The 23,003-nt window shown below is 37.9% G+C and overlaps 2 protein-coding genes across 3 annotated transcripts; one reads left to right on the top strand and one right to left on the bottom strand.

Moving 5' to 3' along the window:
• Positions 1–223: 223 nt before the first annotated feature.
• atp1b4 (ATPase Na+/K+ transporting subunit beta 4) lies at positions 224–6,137 on the bottom strand. 2 transcript variants are annotated; one of them, XM_060884760.1, is made up of 9 exons: positions 5,985–6,137; positions 5,633–5,708; positions 4,539–4,767; positions 2,932–3,060; positions 2,399–2,512; positions 1,849–2,048; positions 1,548–1,604; positions 1,292–1,384; positions 224–1,168 (listed from the first exon to the last, which is right to left on the bottom strand). In XM_060884760.1, the coding sequence occupies exons 1-9, from the start codon at positions 6,023–6,025 to the stop codon at positions 1,007–1,009; spliced, it is 1,101 nt and encodes a 366-aa protein (XP_060740743.1). In that variant the 5' UTR covers positions 6,026–6,137; the 3' UTR covers positions 224–1,006. The 2 variants fall into 2 exon arrangements, with proteins under 2 accessions (XP_060740743.1, XP_060740744.1); XM_060884761.1 differs by having other exon boundaries at positions 5,845–6,123.
• Positions 6,138–7,697: 1,560 nt separating this feature from the next.
• Positions 7,698–22,960, top strand: tmem255a (transmembrane protein 255A). Its single transcript, XM_060885964.1, has 10 exons — positions 7,698–7,955; positions 8,817–8,959; positions 9,372–9,434; positions 10,489–10,578; positions 10,678–10,743; positions 10,884–10,972; positions 11,153–11,224; positions 11,675–11,837; positions 13,668–13,808; positions 21,534–22,960. Exons 1-10 carry the CDS (start codon positions 7,901–7,903, stop codon positions 21,675–21,677), a joined length of 1,026 nt encoding a protein of 341 aa, XP_060741947.1. The 5' UTR covers positions 7,698–7,900; the 3' UTR covers positions 21,678–22,960.
• Positions 22,961–23,003: the final 43 nt, after the last annotated feature.

Below are 23,003 nucleotides of genomic sequence, written 5' to 3'. Positions count from 1 at the left end.
TCTGGATATGGAATCATGTAAAAAGCTGAAAAAGGGTTTCATTAGGTTTCAGTGTGAATCCAACAAGAAAATAATTTGTATAATCTTAGATCAACTTCATTCCACATTTTAGGAAAATACATATTTACTAATACACAAAATCTGTTTAGTTCATGATGTGTAAAGAAGTCTGTTAAAATATAATGATTTAATGGCATTCTTTTTTCTTTTTTTTTCCCCCAAATTGAAGCCATTCATGATTGAATAATTGTTTAACACACAACTGAAGAGAGAAAAATCATCTTGAATATACTGCATAATCAAACTAGATACAAGAAGTCTTTTGCACTTAAGATGGATTCAAACTGGCTGCCAATTGTATAAATAACATTTTCAATACTTGTGTCTGTTCTTTCTTGTACTATAAAGTGGATATTTGTTCCATTAGAATAACTAGCTATATTGGAATTTTGGTATATTAAACCACCAGTTTTGTTTTTTGCTTCTTCTTTTATTCATTCATTCGTTCATTCGTTCATTCATTCATTCATATCTTCATAAAAGTGGTGGTTAAACAATTAATCATTTGTATGGCTTAAGAGCTAAACATCTCTTGATTTGTACAAAAAGAAAGCAAACACACGATGGACTTTAGATAAAGATATTTTAGTAAACTCACCAAAAACCCAATACTGACCCTCTTTACTGTACAGTGTATATCTACATTTGAACAAGTTTGGCTCAAATACCTTAATTTGTGATTTTTTTCCCCCACTTAAAGTAGCAAATATTAATGTTTGATAAAAAATAAACAAAAAACCTAAGTTCCTATAGTATTCTAAATATTATATACTGCTCTTCTTAGTAGTCTACTGGGGCATTTTGTTTGTAAGCAAGTATGTACTAAACACATGTGTAAGGCAGGAACATGTGTAAAGGGTAAATGGGTAATGGGTAAAGACGGTATGTTTGACTATTTTAACCATCATGTGCACTGAGAAGTTGGTTCTGCATTTCTACTTCCACACTACGCACCAACTTGTAGATTAAAAGACACACTACCGAGGAAGCGGTCGGTCGGTGAATCATTGATTATCCCCTTGCCGTTTAGCTTACATTGCACATGTAGAAGAGCGTCCAGCTGGAGATTGGGAAAACGAACAGCCACCAGAGGAGAAGTGTAGTTTACCTGTACACAGCAAGAATTTAAAAACTCATTTGATTCAAAATCATGAACATTCTGATTAAGTGTGAATTAAACTTATTTGTTAAAATGCTACAAAAAATATTTAGGTTAAGAATGTGTACTTACATGCCTGAGCTTTCCATAATAAGGATAGTACATCAAGTCAAAAATATTTTTGGGGTAGAATTCTACTTCTCCCAGCTCCTCCGGTGTCCCTTTCTAGACAGACAGTAGGACATAACCTGAGACTCTTCAGATGTAAAGGTTGCGAAGCCACACCCACAAATCAGTGCCCGTTCTCCACGCATAATGACAAGAGCTACGATGCACAAATTCACACCAAAAATGCAGCTCGTTGTCATCTTAGTAATATGTTACTTACTTTAACAGCACATGTCACATTGACTGGAGTACCATGACCAGGTAGATAGCCGAGAATCTATAAGATTGTAGCCGTAATTAAAAAAAGAAACATTTTAAATAAAGGTCAATCATCCAATAATCACAATGCAAACAAGCCACTGAAAAAAGTATGACTCATTTAGTAGTTAGTAGTTCGTTTTAAGAACAAGATGTGGCTTTAAGTACAAAAATGATTCTAATGAGTCGTTATTTCATATGTGTACTTCCTTTCAATTCCTTTATTTCATGTTTCTTGGTTTTTTGATTGTTCGTTCACTCACTCGGTTCATTTTGAGGAGGATGCAGGGCTTTCCATTAGCATAGCCAAAGTCTTTTTGCTCCATGCCTGAGCATGGCCCCAGTGAGGACCTCTTAAACTGGCATGCTTTTCTCTCAGCACTCTCCTCCAGGTTGTCCTGCATGAAGTATGTGCCCTGTTTGCATTCAATGTTACGCCTTTTCTGAACTGTGTCATCATAGGCTGGAGAGATGCAGTGCAGGAAGTAAAGGGGTGTATGAGAGAGAGAGTGAGAGAGAGAGAGAGAGAGAGAGAGAGAGAGAGAGAGAGGCATTAAATAAAGCACACAATGACTAAACACCCTCTCAGGCCCCTCAGTCAAAAGGATCAGCACAAAAGTGGGGCCGAAGTAGCACAGTGTGACTGTGCTTAGCGTTCAAAAGGGATTCCCCTTCCACTGTTTCTCTAAAGCTGAGCAAAGTTGCCACAATAATAAATTTGCATATAGGCAGGAAGATATATACATACATACTTTAAAGAAAACAAGACAAATTGCTTGACTCCATCAAAAGCACCTTTTAGACAAAACTCACTTTTAAGTTGAGCCTCCAGTGCTTTTGCATATTTCTTCCACGAGCTGCGATCCGAAGCATTGAAATGGATTTCAAATCCATGGACAACATCTACATGTGGTGACATCGTCAAACCTGTTGATTTCAACAGCAAAAAAATTTTTTTTAATAAAATTAAATTAATTTAAGAAATATTAAATACTTAAGTAGCTGATAAAATTTTCTTTTCCTGCGTTATTATCATTAAGTATATTGATAAATATTTTAATGCATCTTATTAAATCTTTAAATAGTTCAATATCTACGATTTAACACAGAGATTAGGATTGGAAAGAAATTTTCAGTAATAATAAACTGACCTAAAAAAAGCCATATAATTATACATAGTTGCCTAAGGTACTTGGATTATGTTAATAAAATAATTATTAAATATAATTTTCTGATTTTTTTTTTTTTTTTGTGAAATGTTTTCCATTCATTTATTTCTTACATTAATCTGAGTTATTCATACTTGAATTCATATGGAGGTGGTTTTCAAGAATTTTGATTTATACCTGGAGGCATCACCCGGTCATTGTAGGTCGGGGCATAAGGACTGATGGACCACATGAGACAGCACATACAGCCAGCAAACATGGCTGCCAGGAAAATGTATAACGCAGAGTAGAAAAAAAGAATGAGGCCTAAAATGAAACAAAAGAAGAAGAGAAAATACATGTTGTCAATAAGATGTGTTGTCAATTTTTACACATATCTCATTTAAATTAGTTGAATTTTAATGTGTTTTATTTTTGTGTATGTAATCACGTGAATCAGGTAAATACACAGAATTAACCAAATTAGCCATCTTCCTTGCTCTACACTATTTTCATTCATGCTGCTTGCATGTCTGAATCTTGGCTGTACTTGCACACTGAGCAAACATGTGTGAATGGAACCAGACTGCAGCTATTGTGTTCAATTTTAATTTCCAATTAAGGGTCTGAACAGGATCAAACAAAGACTAAATGAAATGGCTTTTGCTGCACAGGCATTTTTGCAGAGCCTAGCTGCAGCCAGCCTTGTGTCCCTCAGTCACAATGGCCTTTCTGTTCAAGCTCAGTGAGAATTCTCCCAGCTGTCCTTTTACTCAGGAACACAGTGAACCTCCGGTTGCCATCAGAGTGACGCTCTTTAGCCACCGTCCAGAGCCACCAGTGGCTCCAAGGAGCTCGATCACCCCACTCTGGCATTGTGAGGCCTCTACACACTCTTCTACACTCTCCTTTCACAAGATTCACATTATAGACTGAGGAGGCCCCTCCTCTGCTCACGCAGCTTGCCAGACCAGTCCATTTTATCTGCTCCTGAAACGCTCTTATAATGGAAGCCTATTTCAATCAAGTCAGTATGATTTAAAAGATTGTAGACTATATGACATTGGCACTAGACAGGCTTGCTCCTGTGATTATTTATTTTAGCTATGAGAATATCGTTTCAGTTCGACTGCCAATCCAACAGGGATTCAGTGTGCTGTGAGTCTACATCACTGTCTCGGCAAAACTCCACAGGAAGTGATACTTGCCAAAAAAGTCTGCTTTAAGCTTTTTCATAGGCATGGTAGAGATCCTGGGAGACAAGCACAATGCAAAGCTATAGCACACTTGGGACGTGAGAGTGTGTTCTTTTCTAGCTAGGGACATGAGAGTGTATTCTTTTTTTGATGGGTTTTTGAGTATAGGAATGTGATTCCTGGCCAGCGAATGGACTGTGACAGTTGCTCTCCCGTGGTGAACCATTCCCCAGGCAGTCTGTTTTTGTACAGATTTCTCCCAGCTATCTTTGCACCTATGTAAACACTTAGTTCAGACCCACACAGTGACACATGCACACACATATGCACTTGCTTTCCCAGCAGAGTGTGCAGTGGCATGGATGAGAGAGGCATAGTTCAAAGCCCCCTCTTGTCTCATTCTGACCTAAAAGCTAACGCAAAAATAAGGAGCAAAAATAATAAGCTGTGCACTCACTTGCCTTTGGTTGTTAGACATAGACAGAACATTGCTAATTAAAGCCTTTTGTTTCCAAACCATGCTTAATCTGAAGGTGAACCCCAAACACACTTACTTGGGTCATTAAACAGATTCACACACTCATTCATGCACTTCTACTTTCTACTCACTCCAGCTCTTTCCTGATCGCCCCATAAACTCCTTGGTTTCAGGGTTCCACAGGTATGTTTTCAGGTCATCTATTTTTTCATGCAGTGTCCTCTTGGGCTTTGGCTTGGGCTTCCATCTCTCAAAGTTAAGATCATCCTGCTCCAGAGGCTGGTGCTCCACCAGCCCTTCTTGCTCAACTTCCAAGGATTCAGCCAGCCCATGGCAGTGTTTGTGCATTGACCCAGCACGCTAATGCGAGAATAAGTACAAAGTAAAGTGCACTTTTTTCTTTTTTTTTAACAAATTAACCAGCTCAGTTACATTTGGCAGAATTGTTTTCTTAAGCACAAGGATTAAACCCCCTATAAATCTATAGTATGCAATATTACACTCTACATCGGGTTGGTACAGGCACCTGCACCAAAGTAAATCAATACAAAATACTGGGGAAGGATTGAATAAGGCAGTTAAGTAATAAACCAAAGTGAGTAGACACATTCTTTTCAAGGTGTAAAATTTTCATTCACAATCTCAGCAAAGCGTTCTTGTGAATGCAACTGAAAGTAGAAAAGAGAAGCACTGCTGACCCCAAAGACCCTCATTGGGGGGTGGAGGATGGGGAGTTAATGTCCCCCCAGCTGCAAAGGAGAGCAGGGTCATTCTCTGTCCAGATGTTCTCAGCACTTTCGTTCTCAGAACAGAGTCACAGCACACACTGAGACCTCCATCTGACCACTGCTCAGGAGCCTCAAACCCCCATGGAGCAACTTGATTCTTTGGCTATCTTTTTCTTTCTTGCCTTATAAATCAAGCACAACCTATAATAGCTAGGTTAGAGTACTTATAACTGATGAATGTGAATCTGGATCTATAAACTATCCTTATCAATTTGATTAAAAGATTAAAGATGACAATAACAATAGATGATTCAATAGATGAATCATTTATAGATGACAATAAAAGTAATTCTACAAAGCATTTGACTGCTTGTATGTTACAGAAAGAGAAAATTTGGCTCATCGCTGATGGAAAAATAAAGGATAAACGTTTCCCATCACTGTTCATTACCCAAAATGGCAAAGATGCAGATGTTGATGGACTGATGTTTGCTTACCGCTTTTGGTCCTGAGGGTTCGAGCTGCAGCTCCTCAGGTCCGCCCGCGGTGTTCTCAGCTTCCATGCTTCCTTCGCTGGAGAACAAAGGCACTTGTTAAACCAATCACATACACGAGCGGCCCAAAGCCACTAACGCGATGTTCAAACCCGCCGAAATAAAGTTTGGCCAAGCCAAAGAGGTGAAGTGGGAAAAAAAAGCAAAAAGCTTACAGTGAGCACGACTTAAAGTCTTCAAAGATATTAAAATCCACCAAAATAAAGTCTGAGCCAAGTTCAAAAAAAAAAGATAATGTTTTTTTTTTTTTTTACAAAGAAAAAAGATTAAATTTTACTATTAATCTTCACGGTACCCAAAAGTAGTTCTTGTGCGCTGGAAACCGAAACGTCGCATTGACACTGAACGCAGGGATAAATATCGGTCAAATTAAGCGTTAAAGGTTTGCTTTGATTTCATTGAGTTTTTCTGTCCTCTCTGGGTGACACGCTCACTGCTACAGGGCCAGCATCCTAGTGAAGGAGGTCCGAAACTGCACAGAAAGTGGGGGTGGGATAGAAGATGGAGGAGGGTTTTTTAATCCCAGAAGAGCCTTTTGGCTGGAAGTAAGGGCCACTCTGTTTAATATGGTATTCTGCACACGCACAGTGCGCTCTCAGTCTGAAATGAGACACAGTGTGCGTTAATACGTGATTCTGTCCCCATATTAACTCCTGTAGCTGTTCTTAAAGTTGCTTTAGACAGGAAAATTATCGAACAGTAAATGATTTTTGTCTCCTTTTCCCAGCAATTCATTGACAAATCCGGTACACACAGTACATACAGTACACACTTCAGCACCTTCCCATTGGAGACTGGGAAAAGTTGTGGCCCCTGTTGATGATAATAAATCGCGCTACTTGTCTAGGGGTTAAATATTTGTATCCCAGTCACGTTGTACTCTGCTTGCTTGTGTGAACCCGCTGTTGTTGTTTTTTTTTGTTTGTTTTGTTTGTTTTTTACATGAATGGAAATGTCGTCATGGAAAATTCGTCGTTTTTTTTCTCCTCCTGCGTTTTTATGAAAAGCACGTAGGACCTTGCACACACAGTGAAATGAGGAATGGATATATATATATATATATATATATATATATATATATATATATATATATATATATATATATATATATATTAGACCATTAGAGAAGTCTATAGAGCATGCATGGACTTAATGCAACAGACTGCAACAGACTGGTAGTCTGATTAGCCTTTTTATAGCATATAGATAGATATCATTAAATGTTTATCTAATTGCAAATATCAATGCACTGATTTTAGACTATAGAACAGGAAAGTTCTGTTTATTACAACATAGAACAGTAAGAGTAGCGTTTAATCCCTACTGACACACTGTGTTTTGAAAAGCTGCAACACTCTAAGTGGCCACTGTGTGGCGCTCCTGAATAATATGTACAGTATAAATCGACCCTGCGCTAAATAGCTGCAGAACTTGTCACGAAATGAAATGAGAAAAAACGTAATGTCTGCTAACAAAACAAGGCGCAATTTCATCTGTCCATTTACATTCTCCTTGCAAGAACCAAGTTTGTCTAAACCGAGCTGTTAAACTAACCATGTAACCATTAATTTGTCAATGTCTAACTTTTATGGTAATTGTTGTTAACAACCCCAATAATAACTATAACATGGGTGGGAAATGAAACAATCAAGCTGAAGAGACTGTGAATAGGTTTCCCAAGAAAATGCATTTTTACTCGTTTATCCCTTTACATTTGCAATCAAGTATTGGTATCTTGGTAAACTTAATGACCAATCTCTACTATATATATATATATATATATATATATATATATATATATATATATATATATATACACACACACACAATGTTAAACAATGTGCCAACCCCATCCTTGACAATTTAATATTTTTTTTATTTTATTAAGAGAATCACTCGACGATTTAAACGCAAGCTCCTGTTAGAGTTCACATTCTTAACAGACAGCTATTGTGTGTGAAAATAAGTCCTTATGCTAAATGCATTGGTGATGATATTCCTCGTGTCGCGCGTGTGGAGGGAGCACAGAGCGCATGCGCAAAGGCTGCGTTTTTTGGACCAAAACACGAGGACGGCAGTGAGTTAGGACGGTTGAGCTAAACGCTCTAATATGACAGCTAAGGCGAGCGGAAAAATACGTCTCGTCTCGTTAAGGGGTTTCATTTTTAGTCTTAACACATAACTGCAATTCATGCTAGAGATCCTCCAATAATGCCAGCCGGAGTGAACGCGCAAGCTGCTGGGATCCCCATGTCCGATGCTATGGGTACGTGCAAGGTCAATGCCGTTCAGCTCTACGGATTGGCTTTTGTGCGGATATAACATTATTTTCGATTAGTCTAGATTTAGACGTGTTTCTGCACCGTGTATGAATGAATATTAACGTTGCCGCTTATTTAACGTCGCTTCTTCATTGCGCATTGTTTGATTGATGCTACAAGAATAACATTGTCCCATTCAAGCTGAACGGTTTACCTTCCAGTCCTAAAAGTCATGATATACAGTACAGGACAAATCTACTGTATTGGTTTTTACTATTGTTCGTTATGATTTGATGCGATGATGTAGGGTACAATTTAACCCTGTAGGTGTGGCGGTGGATGTTAATGGTCGCTAATTTGCTGACCAATGAAATCCTACTTGCACTCTGGGTTTTAACTCTACACTTTACATGTAGAGCAACTTGATCTGCTATAAAAACCAGAAAGAGTCGAGGTGTTTTCAGATTCACTGAACTCTAGACTCACAAGCCTGAGGTCAGTAACCTGAAGACCAACCACCTTTATTGCTCTGGATGCTTTGTTTACAGTTTTTTTAATATTGTAAACAATAAAATAAAAAGTAATCATTCATGATGTCATTTATAATTGATAGCCATGCAAACAAAATGGCTTCCATGATCAATATGGCTTTTAGTTATCAGCATGGCTGATGACAATAGTGGTGTTTGAGACAATGAAACCGCACTAAAGTGTTTCACAGATGTGTATAAATGATTGTATTGAGTTTGGATGTAGGCTCTTTGAAAAAAAAAATCTGATGTAATCTGATAAAGCTTAACTGGCATATGCCCTCAGAGATGCTTACATATTTTCATTGCATTGACCTACTTATTGTCTTTTTACAGGGTCTTTCAAAAGGAGGAAGAGAAAGTCCATTACTGTGACTGCATTGTTATTTGTAGTGTCTATACTTATACTAATCTTTGGCTTGGCTGCCACCACAAGGACAAAGAACATTACAGTTGGAGGCTACTATCCTGGAGTCATTGTATGTATTCATGCGAAAATGTATTTAAAAAATCATTTTACACACCAGAGAACTAAAAATAAATGTGAATAATTATCATTTATTGTTGATGTCTTAGAAAGATTAGTTCCTAGTGTTCTATTGTGCATAGAAATAAAAGTCTGTGTACATAAACTGTCCATAGCGCATTCAATAAGGCAAAGAATCTTCATAATCTTTTAAGATTAGATTATGTAATGAGCTAATTAAGAAGTTGATAGTTATAACTGGAATGTAACGGCACTTGAATTATCAACTTAAAAACCTCCAACAGACATCAAATGCTGAAAATGCAAATTGATACTGTGTGAAATATGAATGAGTGAGATTATATAAAAATGATACATCTCTGTCTGTGATAAACCAGTAATAACATCTATCCTGTTATTTTTAGCTTGGTTTTGGCTCCTTTCTCGGAATCATTGGGGCTCATTTAATTGAGAATAAGAGGCAGATGGTAAGTGGTTTTCTATTTCCTTCTTTCTGTTTGTTGTTGTTTTTTTCTTTGGGCTCTGCATCATACAAATTACACTGCATCATGACAGGGACACAGCATTGCTTCTTCATGAGAAAATTGACAGTTCTTTCATTTGGAGACACACGTTTTCAAATGTATTTATGATTTGTCTTGTGCCGTTATAACATGGGGATAGGTCCGTTCAACAGTTTAAACATTAGAATATGTTCCAGGGACTTTGGTGAGATACACCCAGAAATAGCACTGTGTAAGAGGAGCAGGATGGGAGTCCAGACAGGAAGGTATTGGGGGGAAAATGGCAAAACAGAAGATCTAGGAAATCTTAGACGTTGTGGACTGCCAGGAGCAAGTGTTAAATGGGCACAATTCAGTGCTTACATAGTGGCTTAAATTGGATTGTTTGTGAGAACTTAGAGCTGCTAAAAGGATAAGCAGACTGCTAAAATGCCATTTACATTTTTGAAAATTAGCTGTCCTGCAGTGCCTTTCAATGCAAGGTTTGCACCTAGTACAACTGTCAGTTGTAGAATGTGGTACATCACTGGGTGTGTTCAGCTCCCTCTCTCCACCAGAGCTGTGTTGATTGCAGGAAGAATGGGATGATGTGCAATTAAATCCTCCCTGTTTGAGTGTGATAAAGGAGAGGAGAGCTCATTCAAGGGGAGCTAGGCATAGAGCCAGATAGGGGCACCAGAGAAGGGAATGAATTTGCTCTCATCATATCCTCTGCTAAGGGCTTCACACTTAATGACCCATGACTACAGTGTGTAGAAGATACACAAACTAATGGCACCACACTCTTTATTAGTTATACTGAAATACCTGATGTAGCCAGAATCGGCCTCTGTTCAAAGAGAATGTTGAATTACATCATGATGCTGCAGTGTACCAACACTGAAATGCAACAAAGGTGGATGTAACAGGAGAATTTGGGCAGAGTGATTATAAAAATGAATAAATTACAAGAGTGGATTGTGAGGCTGTGTACTGTGTAGATCCTGCATTTCACAGTAAGTTCTTGTCTCTGTTGCAGCTGGTAGCTTCCATCGTCTTTATCAGCTTTGGTGTGGTGGCTTCATTATGTTGTGCGATAGTGGATGGCGTTTTTGCTGCAAGACACATCGTGAGATTTTCTATTTCTGATATTTCAAAAAGAAACAGTTAGTTTGTGTACACTATTTTCCCATTATGTGCTTATTTCAGTTGTACTGTCATCCCACAGGACCTCCGACCTGTTTATGCTGGTCGATGTGAATACTACTCCAGTGTAACAGCCTTTGATGTGGATGTGAGTTCATTCTTCACGTTATAACCTCACACATTTTATATATCCTAATAGGCTAAGTAATTGCATATGAGAGTAGTTACTGCTTGCTTTTAGATAGAAATGGAGCATTCACATACTCAGATTTCCTCTTCTGTTATTAGGTTCACTGCCAGACAGCGTCGCGTGTATCATGTAACCTGCGTGTGAAGAGTAAGACATGCTACTGCTGTGACCTCTACAACTGTGGGAAGTATGTACGAGACCTTTGCCCTCTCAGCCTGTTTCCTGTTTCTAAGCAGCTCTTAAGTTAAATAGCGCTATCTTTACTTTATCTTGCTTATGTTACAGTTTCTATTTGCTTTCACAAAGCGTGATTTCTTTTGCCTCAAGCTCTGTTGGAAAAGACCGCCTGTGTTTACTTATGTTTCAGAGAACATCCTCTTTTGGGACTTCAGAGTAAAGATGTTTTGAAAAAAATTAGGAAAACGTCCATGATTTGGAAGTAGGTTGTTTTTATTTTTAGCTCCTTCGACAACATTGACACGCCATAATTTGTTGTGGTTGAAGTACTCAGTGTGGCTGTGTAAAGGTTGCACCATTGGAAACATGGTATTTTTGAAATGTGAAAAGTTTTTTCCTGGTGAATCTTCCTGAAGTGAAAACCAGACCTTATTTTGGAATGCCACAAGCAGTTCCATAGTATCCTAATGGAAAGTAACTCATTTGTGGTCTTAATAAAACCTTAAAAACCTTGTAGGGTAAATTTAAGGATTGGATATTTCATTTATGTTATGCTTTTCTTAAGAGTGATGTGCACTGACAGACCCTGGCACTTTCATTGTTCTTGCACGAAAGTCTTTTTTTTCTTGTTGCTTTATTTTTTGTGACTTGTTGATACAAATTCATTTTAAGTAGCTTTTGTTTAAATGCTTTTTTATGCCCCTTTGGACAGCCATGTTGACCCCAGAGGAGGCTACCATGAGTACACAGATGTGCACAGTTGCCAAGATGTTGTGTACCTTTACCACCTGTTGTGGTCTGCCACCATTCTCAACATCATTGCCTTCTTCCTGGGTATCATCACAGCAGCAGTGCTCGGAACCTTCAAGGACATGGTAGAATTTAAATATTGAATTGGTTTGAATTTGTAACCTTGTGAATTGGACCAAGCATACTACACTACCAGGGAATAATGAATTCACACATTCATTTCTCTTCATTAACTGCTGTACAGTAGATCCTAGATAGAACAACAGTCCACTGTTTTTTATTCCATCCTAAAAATCCAGATATCTATTTTAACTGGTATTTTAACTGGTTTGTCTTAAAGCTATAATTTAAAATGGGATTTTTCAAATTTTTTAAAAATTCTAACTAAAATCTAATTAAACTACGTGTAATATGGTTCAACAATTCACAATTCATGTTAGTCCAAATACCAGGCCATAAAATCCAAGAAAATCTCTGTAGACATTTGCTGTCAAATGTGTCGATACATAGATAAAAGGATAAGGTATGAAACCATTTCTAAAGCTTTGAATGTTCTAAAGTACAGTGGGCTCTGTAATTGTGAAATAGAAAAAAGCATGGATTCACAATCTAGGATTCTTCCTAGAGTTGGGCATCTGGCCAAACCCAGTAATTACTAGAGGAATACCAGCTACGGTTCAAAGGGCCTTGGTGAGGGAGGTGACCAAGAACCAAATAATCACTCAGAACTTCAGAAGTCCTCTGCAGAGATCTGAGAACCTGCTAGAAGAACAACCATCTTTAAAAATAATCCATTAACCAGGCCTTTATGTTAGAGTGCCTTCATGGAAAAAGCACTGAGTAAAAGGCATATGGCAGGTACTTAAAGGAGGTGATATATTTTTAGTGTATTATCTGTATCCATCTGCCTGACCTTATAGTCAACTTCCCAAACTCGCTATGTGACCTCAAAGTACCATTTTTAGGTAATTTAGAGCATGATATAAATAATAAACGATCTTACAAATGATATAGTTCACAAAGGGTGAATGACATGAAAGAGGTGCCCTGGTCTGTCAGGTTTTCTTTAGTTATTTTGACATGCGAGATAGCTCAAAATATTGCCTCCACAACAATGCATGTTGAAATGTTTCAAAGAGCCACTGCTTCTGGGTATTGCATTGCATAGTCCAGAAAAACTAGCAGAAACCAATGGCCTTGTCCAGTCAGTTTTAATGGCTGAGAGAGGTCCATGCCTGTTCTTTCAAAGGGAACCTCAATTAGTGGAAGAAAAACCATGTAAAACCATGTGTGTGTGAAGTTGGCTTGACTTGACTTGGGAGGATATAAGAGATGGCCAACTCTTGACAGAGCTTCAGGCTCACTTTATTTTTCTTACACTGTTAAAATATTTAGGTTAGGTTCATTAACACTTTCCATGCTCATGCCCCAGCATGTGGGATTGTGTGTTAGGTGTGACTTTTGTCAGGACTGTCCCTCTCTCTTTGCATAATGGTGCTCCTCTTTCTTCTGAAAGAACAAATGAAACACACATAAGTAAACTCATCGTGATCACAAAGTGACAGTCATATTACCTGGCGATTCAACCCACCTCTTGTCCATCCCCTCCTCTCACTAAAGCCCCCTTGTATATAATGCATTACGGTTCTGTGTAGAAGTTTAAATTTAGTTTTAGTATAAATTTTGTTCTAGAAGTTTATTTTAATATCTGCATTATTGAGTCAATACCAAAACATTTTATATTTTCAAACATTAATTAAAAAAAAAAATTCAATATTCTAGAAAATTGCTTCTAAATTAAGACAAAGCAAGTATTCAATATTCAGATTATTCAAGATTCTGAGTGAAATCTTTCTACTACAGGGTATAAAACTGAACAAATTTTGCCTAATGTATATGTGTGTGTGTTTGTCCTTTTTTTTTTTGGACTATTGTTTATTATATCTGTTTTTAAGATGCCATCTACAGCCCCTGACACATGTGAACCAGATTCTCTGGCTACCCCAGCAGCCCCTGAGGCTCATGCCCCAACCACCCCCAACTCCTTCTACAACACTGCCCCCTGCCTGCCACCTTATACTGCCTACGACCTCCAGGTAATCAGCATTACCTTTGTGCCATCTGATATCTGTTGAGCAGGTTTTCTTAGAAAAAGTGCATACAGCAGATGTTGCTCATTTTGATGTTTAAGCTAGCTCATTGTTACTAGAGCTTTCACCAGAATTATTACTAGAAACGTGTAGAAGTGATGAACCAAAGCAGCTAATATTAGTCATATTTGATGGTGATCCATACTCAGAATTCGTTCTCTGCATTTAACCCATCCAAAGTGCACACAGCAGTGAACACACATTGCCACACACACACCGTGAACAAAGTGCCATCTCTCTAAGTGCCAACCAATCTCTAAGGCCACGACTGCCCCAGGTTTTCGAATATCCCAGGCTATTATGGGATCAGAGCGCAGGGTCAGCCATCGTGCGGTGCCCCTGGAGCAGGAGAGGTTAAGGCCTTGCTCAAGGACCCAATGTAGATGTCTCAGCAGCTTGTGGGCTTGAACCCCGACCTTCTGATTAGGAACCCAGCACCTTGACCGCTGGACCATCACGTCCTCGCATAACAATTTCATAACAATTAAGCGAGTAGCTTGGTAAGTTTACCAGTCATTGCTTTTTAAATGAACTTAACTGACAGAACAAGATTCTATTCAGAGAGTTGTTGACTTTGGTTCACCAGGATATTTTCAGTTGGTACATTGCATTAAAAGTTTTGGTACAGCTACCTATTCTTTGATTAATATATCAGCTAGATGGCTAGCAAATGTTACTAAGTCAGCCATAACTCAAAGCTCAGGACAACTAATATTAATATACCATGTTTTCCAAAATCATTGAAGTGGTAAGGTTTTTTTCTATACATTAAAGACATTTGGGTTTGAGATCAAAAGACGAATATATGGCAATAGATCATAATTTCAGCTTCAACTGACATGAAATAGATTGACAGTTTAAAAAATTAAAACTCAGAAAGTCTAGTCTTGGCTTGAGCCATGGTTTCAAATGTGAATTTGTTGACGAAAATGATACACCTATATGAAGTCCAGAGAGCTGTCTGTGAAAACTCAGCGGTAAGAATCTGAAGGACAAATGGGAATTTTGCAAAGAAGTACAGAGATGAGCAACAACATTTCTGGAACAAAGATTTACCTCTACCAAAGTGGAATTTCTGCATTTATACAGTATAACCACAGTTCTTCATTTATGTACACTGCCAGATGTCTGTTCTACACATACTGGCATAGGTGATTGTTTCCTACTTTCCTATATTAGTTACACTGTGACGGCACTTATAACTTATTGTTGCTGGTTGTCAGAATGGAAACTGCAACTGCTAATAGAGGTCCAAAGGGCAGCATTTTTCTATCCCCATGCTCACTCTATGGACATTTTTACTTGAGAAGAAGGAACCGATAGGACAGTTCTGAGTGAAATTTTACAGTTACAGGGGTGGCAAGTTGCCTTTTAATAAATGTTTGCAAAAGCCAAACCAACTACCTTTAACCAAAGTATTCAGTTGTATAAAGTACTAGAAAGCAATACTTGAGCAAAAGTACAAGTATCGTACTTTTACAAAGAAAAAGACTTTGGTAGAAGTGAAAGTTACCTTTTAGTATATTACTCAAGTTAAAGTCTTAAAGTATCTGATATATACTGTACTTAAGTATCAAAAGTAATTTTCTGATATTTAATGTACTTAACTATTTGAAGTAAAAGTAAAAAAGTAAAATTTCAGTGATTTTCGGTAGGCATAAGAGGCACTTCATCCGGTAGGACGAATCTTTCATTCCAACGTACAGAAACATTTCTTGCAAAAGGGGTGGCCAGGGGGTGGCCAAGGCAACTTTAGGGGGTCCATAGACTATGACACACATTAAGATAACGAGCATGGATGAATTCCATAATTGCTCATTAGAGGTAGTATATATCTCTCATAATCTATTTTATAATTTATAATATATTGTGTTAGAATTTTATCTTGTGTATGTCACACATAAATCAACACTTAATTACATTTTTATGTAAAGCCTAAACTGATGAAACCATCTATAACAAGCTAAACTTAAATTCTGAATTGGACATGTGACTGACTAACTGACTGACTGCCTGGTGGGTTCTCAAACCTGTTGGTGGTTCTTGTGAAGTCTGACTACTAGCATCAGGCAGGAAGCTGCTCTGGGGTACTGTGGTGATGCAGGGGCTGGAGGCTGGGCTGGGGTCTGTTTGCACCTGATCTCTATGTGTTTGCTTCTTTAAAAAGAAGTGTGATAACTCTGCCTTTCTTTTAATTTTTTTTATTGACCCTATGTAAAAATATGACACATGAATATAATACATTTAAGCATCAAATACAGATTTTTTTTCATTAAAACTCAACTTTAACTACAAATCCCACTATAATAATTGCACTTTAAAATCAACTGTCAGCATAAATGACTACTTTAATCACCTTTATGATAGCTAACAGGCTGTCTGCAATTGCAGTAATCTTTTGAGTAACATTACCAGATACATAGTTTAATAACAACATTAAACACTGACAGCTGTAAAACTAGTTACCTCATATTAGCTAAACAGTTAAAGACTTACACACAGACACTGCACTGTATACGTGTATAACTAGCACAAATGTCAACGTAATGTATATTATGGCTAAACTGGTGAACAAACCGATCTCTCTTGTCTAATTAATCTGTTAATAGCGTCTAACGTCAATTTATATAGCAATGTAATTTTCGAAATATTTTTCTGGAAAACTAAATCCTGATGATTAATCTCAAAACTTACCGAAATTTGATGTTTTAGTGTTAGACTGTTACAGTATTCTTCTCTACCACTCAACTCTTTCTTGTCATTGATTGGTGGATTTGAAATGTTGAGCGGTGCCGCAACCAAACAAAGTCTTCTTTTGATAAGTGAAATGAGATGTCAATCATCACCAAACTTCCAATGCTATCAAATAAAAATTCAGGGTGGTAATTCAGATGTCAGGGATGTTCAGTGCCACCCTGGACACCCCTCTGGCTCCGCCACTGCTCCTTCGGCAACATTACGCTGAAATAGAGCGTGCAGAGCGTAATGCAATCTAGGAGCGTAATGCAATCCTCCCTTATTGCAGTCGCACACATTTCTTCTGATTTTATTTTGTAGTAACGAGTAACGAAGATGCTTAGTGGAAATATATCAGAGTAAAAGTATACATTTTATCTAGGAAATGTAGTGGAGTAAAAGTGAAAGTTGACATAAGTAGAAACTTCGCTATTTAAATTTAAGTACAGTAACAAAGTATTTGTACTCCGTTACATTACAACACTGGAAACACTGATTTCATTCATACTTTTGTCTGTATACTGTATTTATAAATGCCAATCACCCATAACTTACTAGGCTTGTCCACCGCACAGCTGATTTGCTTTAGTGATGACCACAAATCTTTCTAAAACACTCATACAGCTAAAAGAAGTGAAAGTTATTTTACTTTATTACTCAGTTCTTATTGTAATGTTTTGAAACAGGAAATTTGCTAAAACTTGACAGCCTTGATTTTTACATCTGACTGAGAAGGTACATGTAAAACCAACCATTCAAAATAAGCTGCAATACTATAGTATATACAGTATTGGACTTGTATTTGTTCATATTAGGTCATTATTAATATCAGTGTCCCACCTAAATCTATGGTCATGAGCCACTTTGATAGTTCATATGATTAAGCATAAGAGAACAAAAGGTAAAAGAGCCCCAAAACATCAATGGTTTACCACCATATTTTACACTGGGCATGGAGGCTCTGTGTATGTGACTGTAACAGGTGAAGGGGTGCTGTAGTTTGGGTCTGCAATGGGAGAGAGTGGTGTTTGCAGACAAGCTAGGCATGCTGACTAATGCAGCACACTAGAGCCCTGTTAAATCCCATGAATCTATGCAATGTCTCATATGAGTACGTACAGTGGTGTGAAAGTGTTTGCCCCTTCCTGATTTTTGCATGTTTGTCACACTTTAATGTTTCAGATCATCAAACAAATTTAAATATTAGTCAAAGATAACACAGGTAAACAACATGCAGTTTGTAAATGAAGGTTTTTATTATTAAGGGAAAACAAAATCCAAACCTACATGGCTGTGTGAAAAAGTGCTTGCCCCCTAAACCTAATAACCTTAGAAGCAAGAACTGCAATCAAGCCTTTGCGATAACTTGCAATGAGTCCACTCGTCGTTGCAGAATTGTTGTAATTCAGCCACATTGGAGGGTTTTCAAGCATGAACCGCCTTTTTAAGGTCATGCCACAGCATCTCAATAGGATTCAGGTCAGGACTTTGACTAGGCCACTCCAAAGTCTTCATTTTGTTTTTCTTCAGCCATTCATTCAGAGGTGGACTTGCTGGTTTGTTTTGGAGGTTTGAGGTCACGAACCTGCTGATGCATTGTCATTCAGGATTTTTTGGTAGACAGCAGAATTCATGGTTCCATTTATCACAGCAAGTCTTCCAGCTCCTGGAGCAGCAAAACAGCCCCAGACCATCACACTACCACCACCATATTTTACTGTTGGTATGATGAAATGCAGTGTTACCTTTACGCCTGATGTAATGGGGGACACACCTTCCAAAAAGCTCAACTTTTGTCTCGTCAGTCCACAGAGTATTTTCCCAAAAGTCTTGGGGATCATCAAGATGTTTTCTGGCAAATCTGAGACGAGCCTTTGTTCTTTTTGCTCAGCAGCAGTTTTCGTCTTAGAAACTGGGCAAAAATGGCCTGCGTGGCAGAGTTCCGTCTTATGGTAGAGTCATGAACGCTGACCTTAAATGTTGTTGTGGGGTCTTTTGTGACATCTTGGATGAGTCGTCACTGCGCTCTTGGGGTAATTTTGGTCCTGGGAAGGTTCACCACTGTTCCATGTTTTTGCTATTTATGGATAATGGCTCTCATTGTAGTTTGCTGGAGTCTAAAGCTTTAAAAATAGCTTTATAACCTTTTCCAGACTGATAAATCTCAATTACGTCATTTCTCATTTGTTCCTGAATTTCTTTGGATCTCGGCATGGTGTGTAGCTTTTGAGGATCTTTTGGTCTACTTCACTTTGTCAGTCAGGTCTTATTTAAGTGATTTCTTGATTGTGAACAGGTGTGGCAGTAATCAGGCCTGGGTGTGGCAAACCACGGTTATGTTTTAACAGGGGGGTAAACACTTTTTCACACAGGGCCATGTGGGTTTGGATTTTGTTTTCCCTTAATAATAAAAGCCTTCATTTAGAAACTGCATGTTGTGTTTACTTATCATCTTTGACTAATTTTTACATTTGTTTGATCTGAAATTAAAGATCTTTGATCTGACATTAAAGTAATAATAATAATAATAATAATAATCAGGAAGGTGACCAATACTTTCACACCACTGTATTTTATGTGTGTATCTTATGTAAGCAGTGATTTGAGTATGTGTGTAGATACAGTCACCATTATTGGCACCCCTTCATGTTTTGCATAACTGAGTGAATGTCTTCAGAAATAAATGGAAATGTACCAAATTTATATCAGCAGGATCTTTTAATTGGAGGTCGAAAGTAATTTAACAAAGACAATTGTTATTTCAACATAGATATTGTAATTCCAAAGGAAAAAACAGAAAACCAGCATGTGCACTAATATTGGCACCCCTTCTTAATAGTTGGTTGCACTCCCTTTGGCAGCGATGACAGCCTCCAAATGTTTATATCCATCTATAAGCTTCTTGCACTTCTCTGGTGGTATTTTCTCCCACACTTCCTTTGCAATATGCTCAAGCTCTTGAACATTTGCAGGGTTCCTTTCTCCAATGGATTTCAGCTCCCCCCAAATATTTTCAATTGGATTGAGATCAGGACTCATTGCTGGCCATTTTAAAACAGTCCATTTTTTCCCTTTCAACCATTCCTGCATGCTTTTGGAGGTGTGCTTTGGGTCTTTATCTTGCTGGAGGACCCATGATCCTCACCTCAAACCAAGTTTCCTTACACTGGGCAAGACATTTCGCTCTAGAATTGCTTGATAATCTTCTTGATAATAATCATGATGCCTGTGATACGGTCAAGGCCTCCAGTACGAGATGCAGCAAAGCAACCCCACAGCATTATGGATCCTCCACCATGCTTGACTGTTGGTATGGTGTTCTTTTCCTTAAAGGCTTCTTTGTGCCATCTGTAAACATACTGTTTGGGTGCATTACCAAAAAGCTCCACTTTTGTTTCATCTGTCCATAAAACATTGTCCCAGAAGGCTTGAGATTTGTCCAGGTTCTCTTTCGCGAAGATCAATCGTTCCTTTTTATGACTTTTCTTCAGCAATGGGGTCTTCCTTGGCCTCCGCCCATAAAGCCCATTTGTTTAGTGTGTGGCGTGTGGTACTTGTTGAAACAATCACGCCAGACTGCTCCAGGTTGGTCTTCAGGTCTTTAGATGTTTGACGTGGTGTTTTTTCCACCATTCGCCCCAACCTTCCAAGACTTCTGTCATCAATTTTTCTCTTCCCCCCATGTACAGGGAGGTTCTTGACAGTTGCCTGGAAAACTTCTTAATAACATTACACACCGTTGAAACGGGGATACCAAGGTCTTTGGATATGGCCTTATACCCTTTGTAGGTCTTGTGCTTGCTCCCTTGTCTTTACTATTGTCACACATGAAGAGGGAAAAACAGGTGGCTTTTTAAAACACCAAAATGGTCATTCATTGGCTAATTCATGTCACATGGGTGGCGGCAATTCATCACAGGTGATCCTCATTTGTGATTTGCAACAGGTGAGCCAAATTGTGTTTCCATACTGATTTGCAGCAAAGGGTGCCAATACAATTGACACGGCAAGCATTATATTTTGTTTTCCTCATAATGTTTATAATATTAAATGTTCATCATTTGCTGTTTTGTATCAAACACAAGCTATCTGTAGTAATATGTTGTTTCACTTGATAAATTTCCTTCAGTAGATATTCCACAATATGTACATAAAGTTCATGGGTGGCAATAATGGTGAGCAGGACTGTATGTGTGTAGCCATGAGTAAAGCAAAGCAGAATAAGAAAAGCAAGTTGTACAGCTATTTTATTACATTTTTTATGGGAAAAATGTTTATTACTAACTCAGACTACCAAGTCCTAATTAAAATCTGATGTGTGCTCTTACCCTGCATCTGCTGTCATTGTTACAGCAGTGCACATTTTGTTCCCACCATTTTGATGGTGTACACAGCCAAAAAGTTAGATTTTTTTTTTTTTTTTTTTTTTTGACCAAACCAACTAGTCTTGGATCAGTCACAAAATGCATTTTTAGTATGTGCTCTTAGAGTTTTAAGAGCCATTTCATCATTGTTATGGTGGTAGGATCTTAAGCATCAGACTCATCTCTGTTCATTTTAGTTTTGCACTGATAGCTAGTGATGTGAGAATGAATGTCTGATTGTTGTACCGCAGTCCAGCTAAGATGGGTATGTCTAGTCTTGTTTTAGTGAGACCATTGTAAATAATACTTAAGGTCAATTTTTTTGTCCTTTCATCTGTATGCAACTAAAATTTTCTGAATGTTAAGCCATTGTGGATGTTCTGTAGACTCATACAATTCAGAGTGCTTCCAACATCATTGCCATTAAATCATTTTGTTTCCTCTGAGTCCATCATTAAGAAATAACTAAGTGTTACTCATTTCACATCAACTGTTATTTAATGTCCTTCAAAGCTAATGCACTGTATACCACCAAATATAATAATCACACTAATAATCATTGTCATTGCAGGTTTCCAACATGTTTCCTGACTCTTCTGGCCTATCTGATGACTCACAGTCTGGAGCCAGTCACATGTGGCCCACTATGATTCCTCCACGCTATTCTCCTCCTTATTATCCACCCGATGATAAACCTCCACCGTACAGTCCTTAAAGGACACCAAAAAGAGTCATGGTATTACTGGCAATAGGCCCTAAGGATTGAGGCGTGAATGGGCATACATACCTTAAAAACAGATCCTGCTGCTGTGGAGGGTCACTGCACAGGCAATCCTGCTGATGTGATGTCTGTTGAACGGAAGCAGATCGTAGCAGAAGCTGAATGTTCATCTCTACAAAGCAGATCTACACAGTTGTCCTGTTTAGGTACACTAGGCAGCCTCATGACTCCACGCTAAAACTAACATCAAGACTGTTCACAAATATGCCTTAAAAGTGTCATTATGCTCCTGTCATGAGTCTTGTCTGTGAGCTGTTTGGACACAGTGACTCTGCCACCATGCATCTCCCTTGCCATATTAAGTGACTGTTTCCAAAGTGGCACAGTGTGTGCTGTTTGTTTTTGGCTCACCTCAGCCAAAGAGAAATAAGAAGACTTGTATGTATGTCTGTCTGTATGTAATGTCTTGTTTATTTGCACTTTACTGTACATGAATATAACTGTAAAACATCAAGCTACATAATCCTTCCTTGTCAGTTCGGGCAGCTAGAAATAAGCATATGGAGCCCACAGCATACTTCTACTATTGTCAAAGCAGGATAAAAGATGGTCATTTTATTTAATACCTCACCCAGGTACAAATAATATGAATTGTGCAATCATATGTTCAATCACCTGCAGTGTAAATATCCTTTTAATGATTTTTAAATAATCCTATTACAATGACAGATTTCAAAATGAAAGATTTGTAAATAGAACATGCAGATAGATCCTTAGATCACCTCTGAGAGTTATCTCAGGTTTGTAAATATAGACTCGCAACTTATTAAAAAGTGGCAACACATGAAATATTTCAGAACATTACACGAGATGCAGATTTAATAGGTTAAAACATTGTTACTGCAGTGACAAAGTAAATTCCACATAACATGTACACTTAAGCTGTCCATGTATGACCTAGTGTTACATGTTTAATGTACCGGAACAGTTCATACTGCCTTCTTAATGTACATTTAAATCATATCTTAAAAGGTGTCTGTTCACTGTGATTAGTCTATAGATTTAGATGTATTTGATGTTTTTTTTTACTTATTTATTTTAAATGTACAGATCTGTTAGCAAAATCTGTAGATGGCAGAAACACAAAAATTAACAGGAATCACATACGATCCTTTCTGTGTCTGTTTAAAATACATTTTGTGTGTATTAATATTACCTTTGTACTGCAGAGCTGGATCTGGTGGTTCCAAACAAAAACAGACAACAGTGTAGACCAGCACCTTCTGTATACTTCAGATTGCTAGATTATTAGACTTAGTA

This window comes from Tachysurus vachellii, chromosome 13 (assembly GCF_030014155.1).
Source record: "Tachysurus vachellii isolate PV-2020 chromosome 13, HZAU_Pvac_v1, whole genome shotgun sequence".
NCBI classification, from domain to species: Eukaryota; Metazoa; Chordata; class Actinopteri; order Siluriformes; family Bagridae; genus Tachysurus; species Tachysurus vachellii.
Note: the sequence above shows the minus strand (reverse complement) of the source record. Positions and strands in the feature narration are given on the sequence as shown.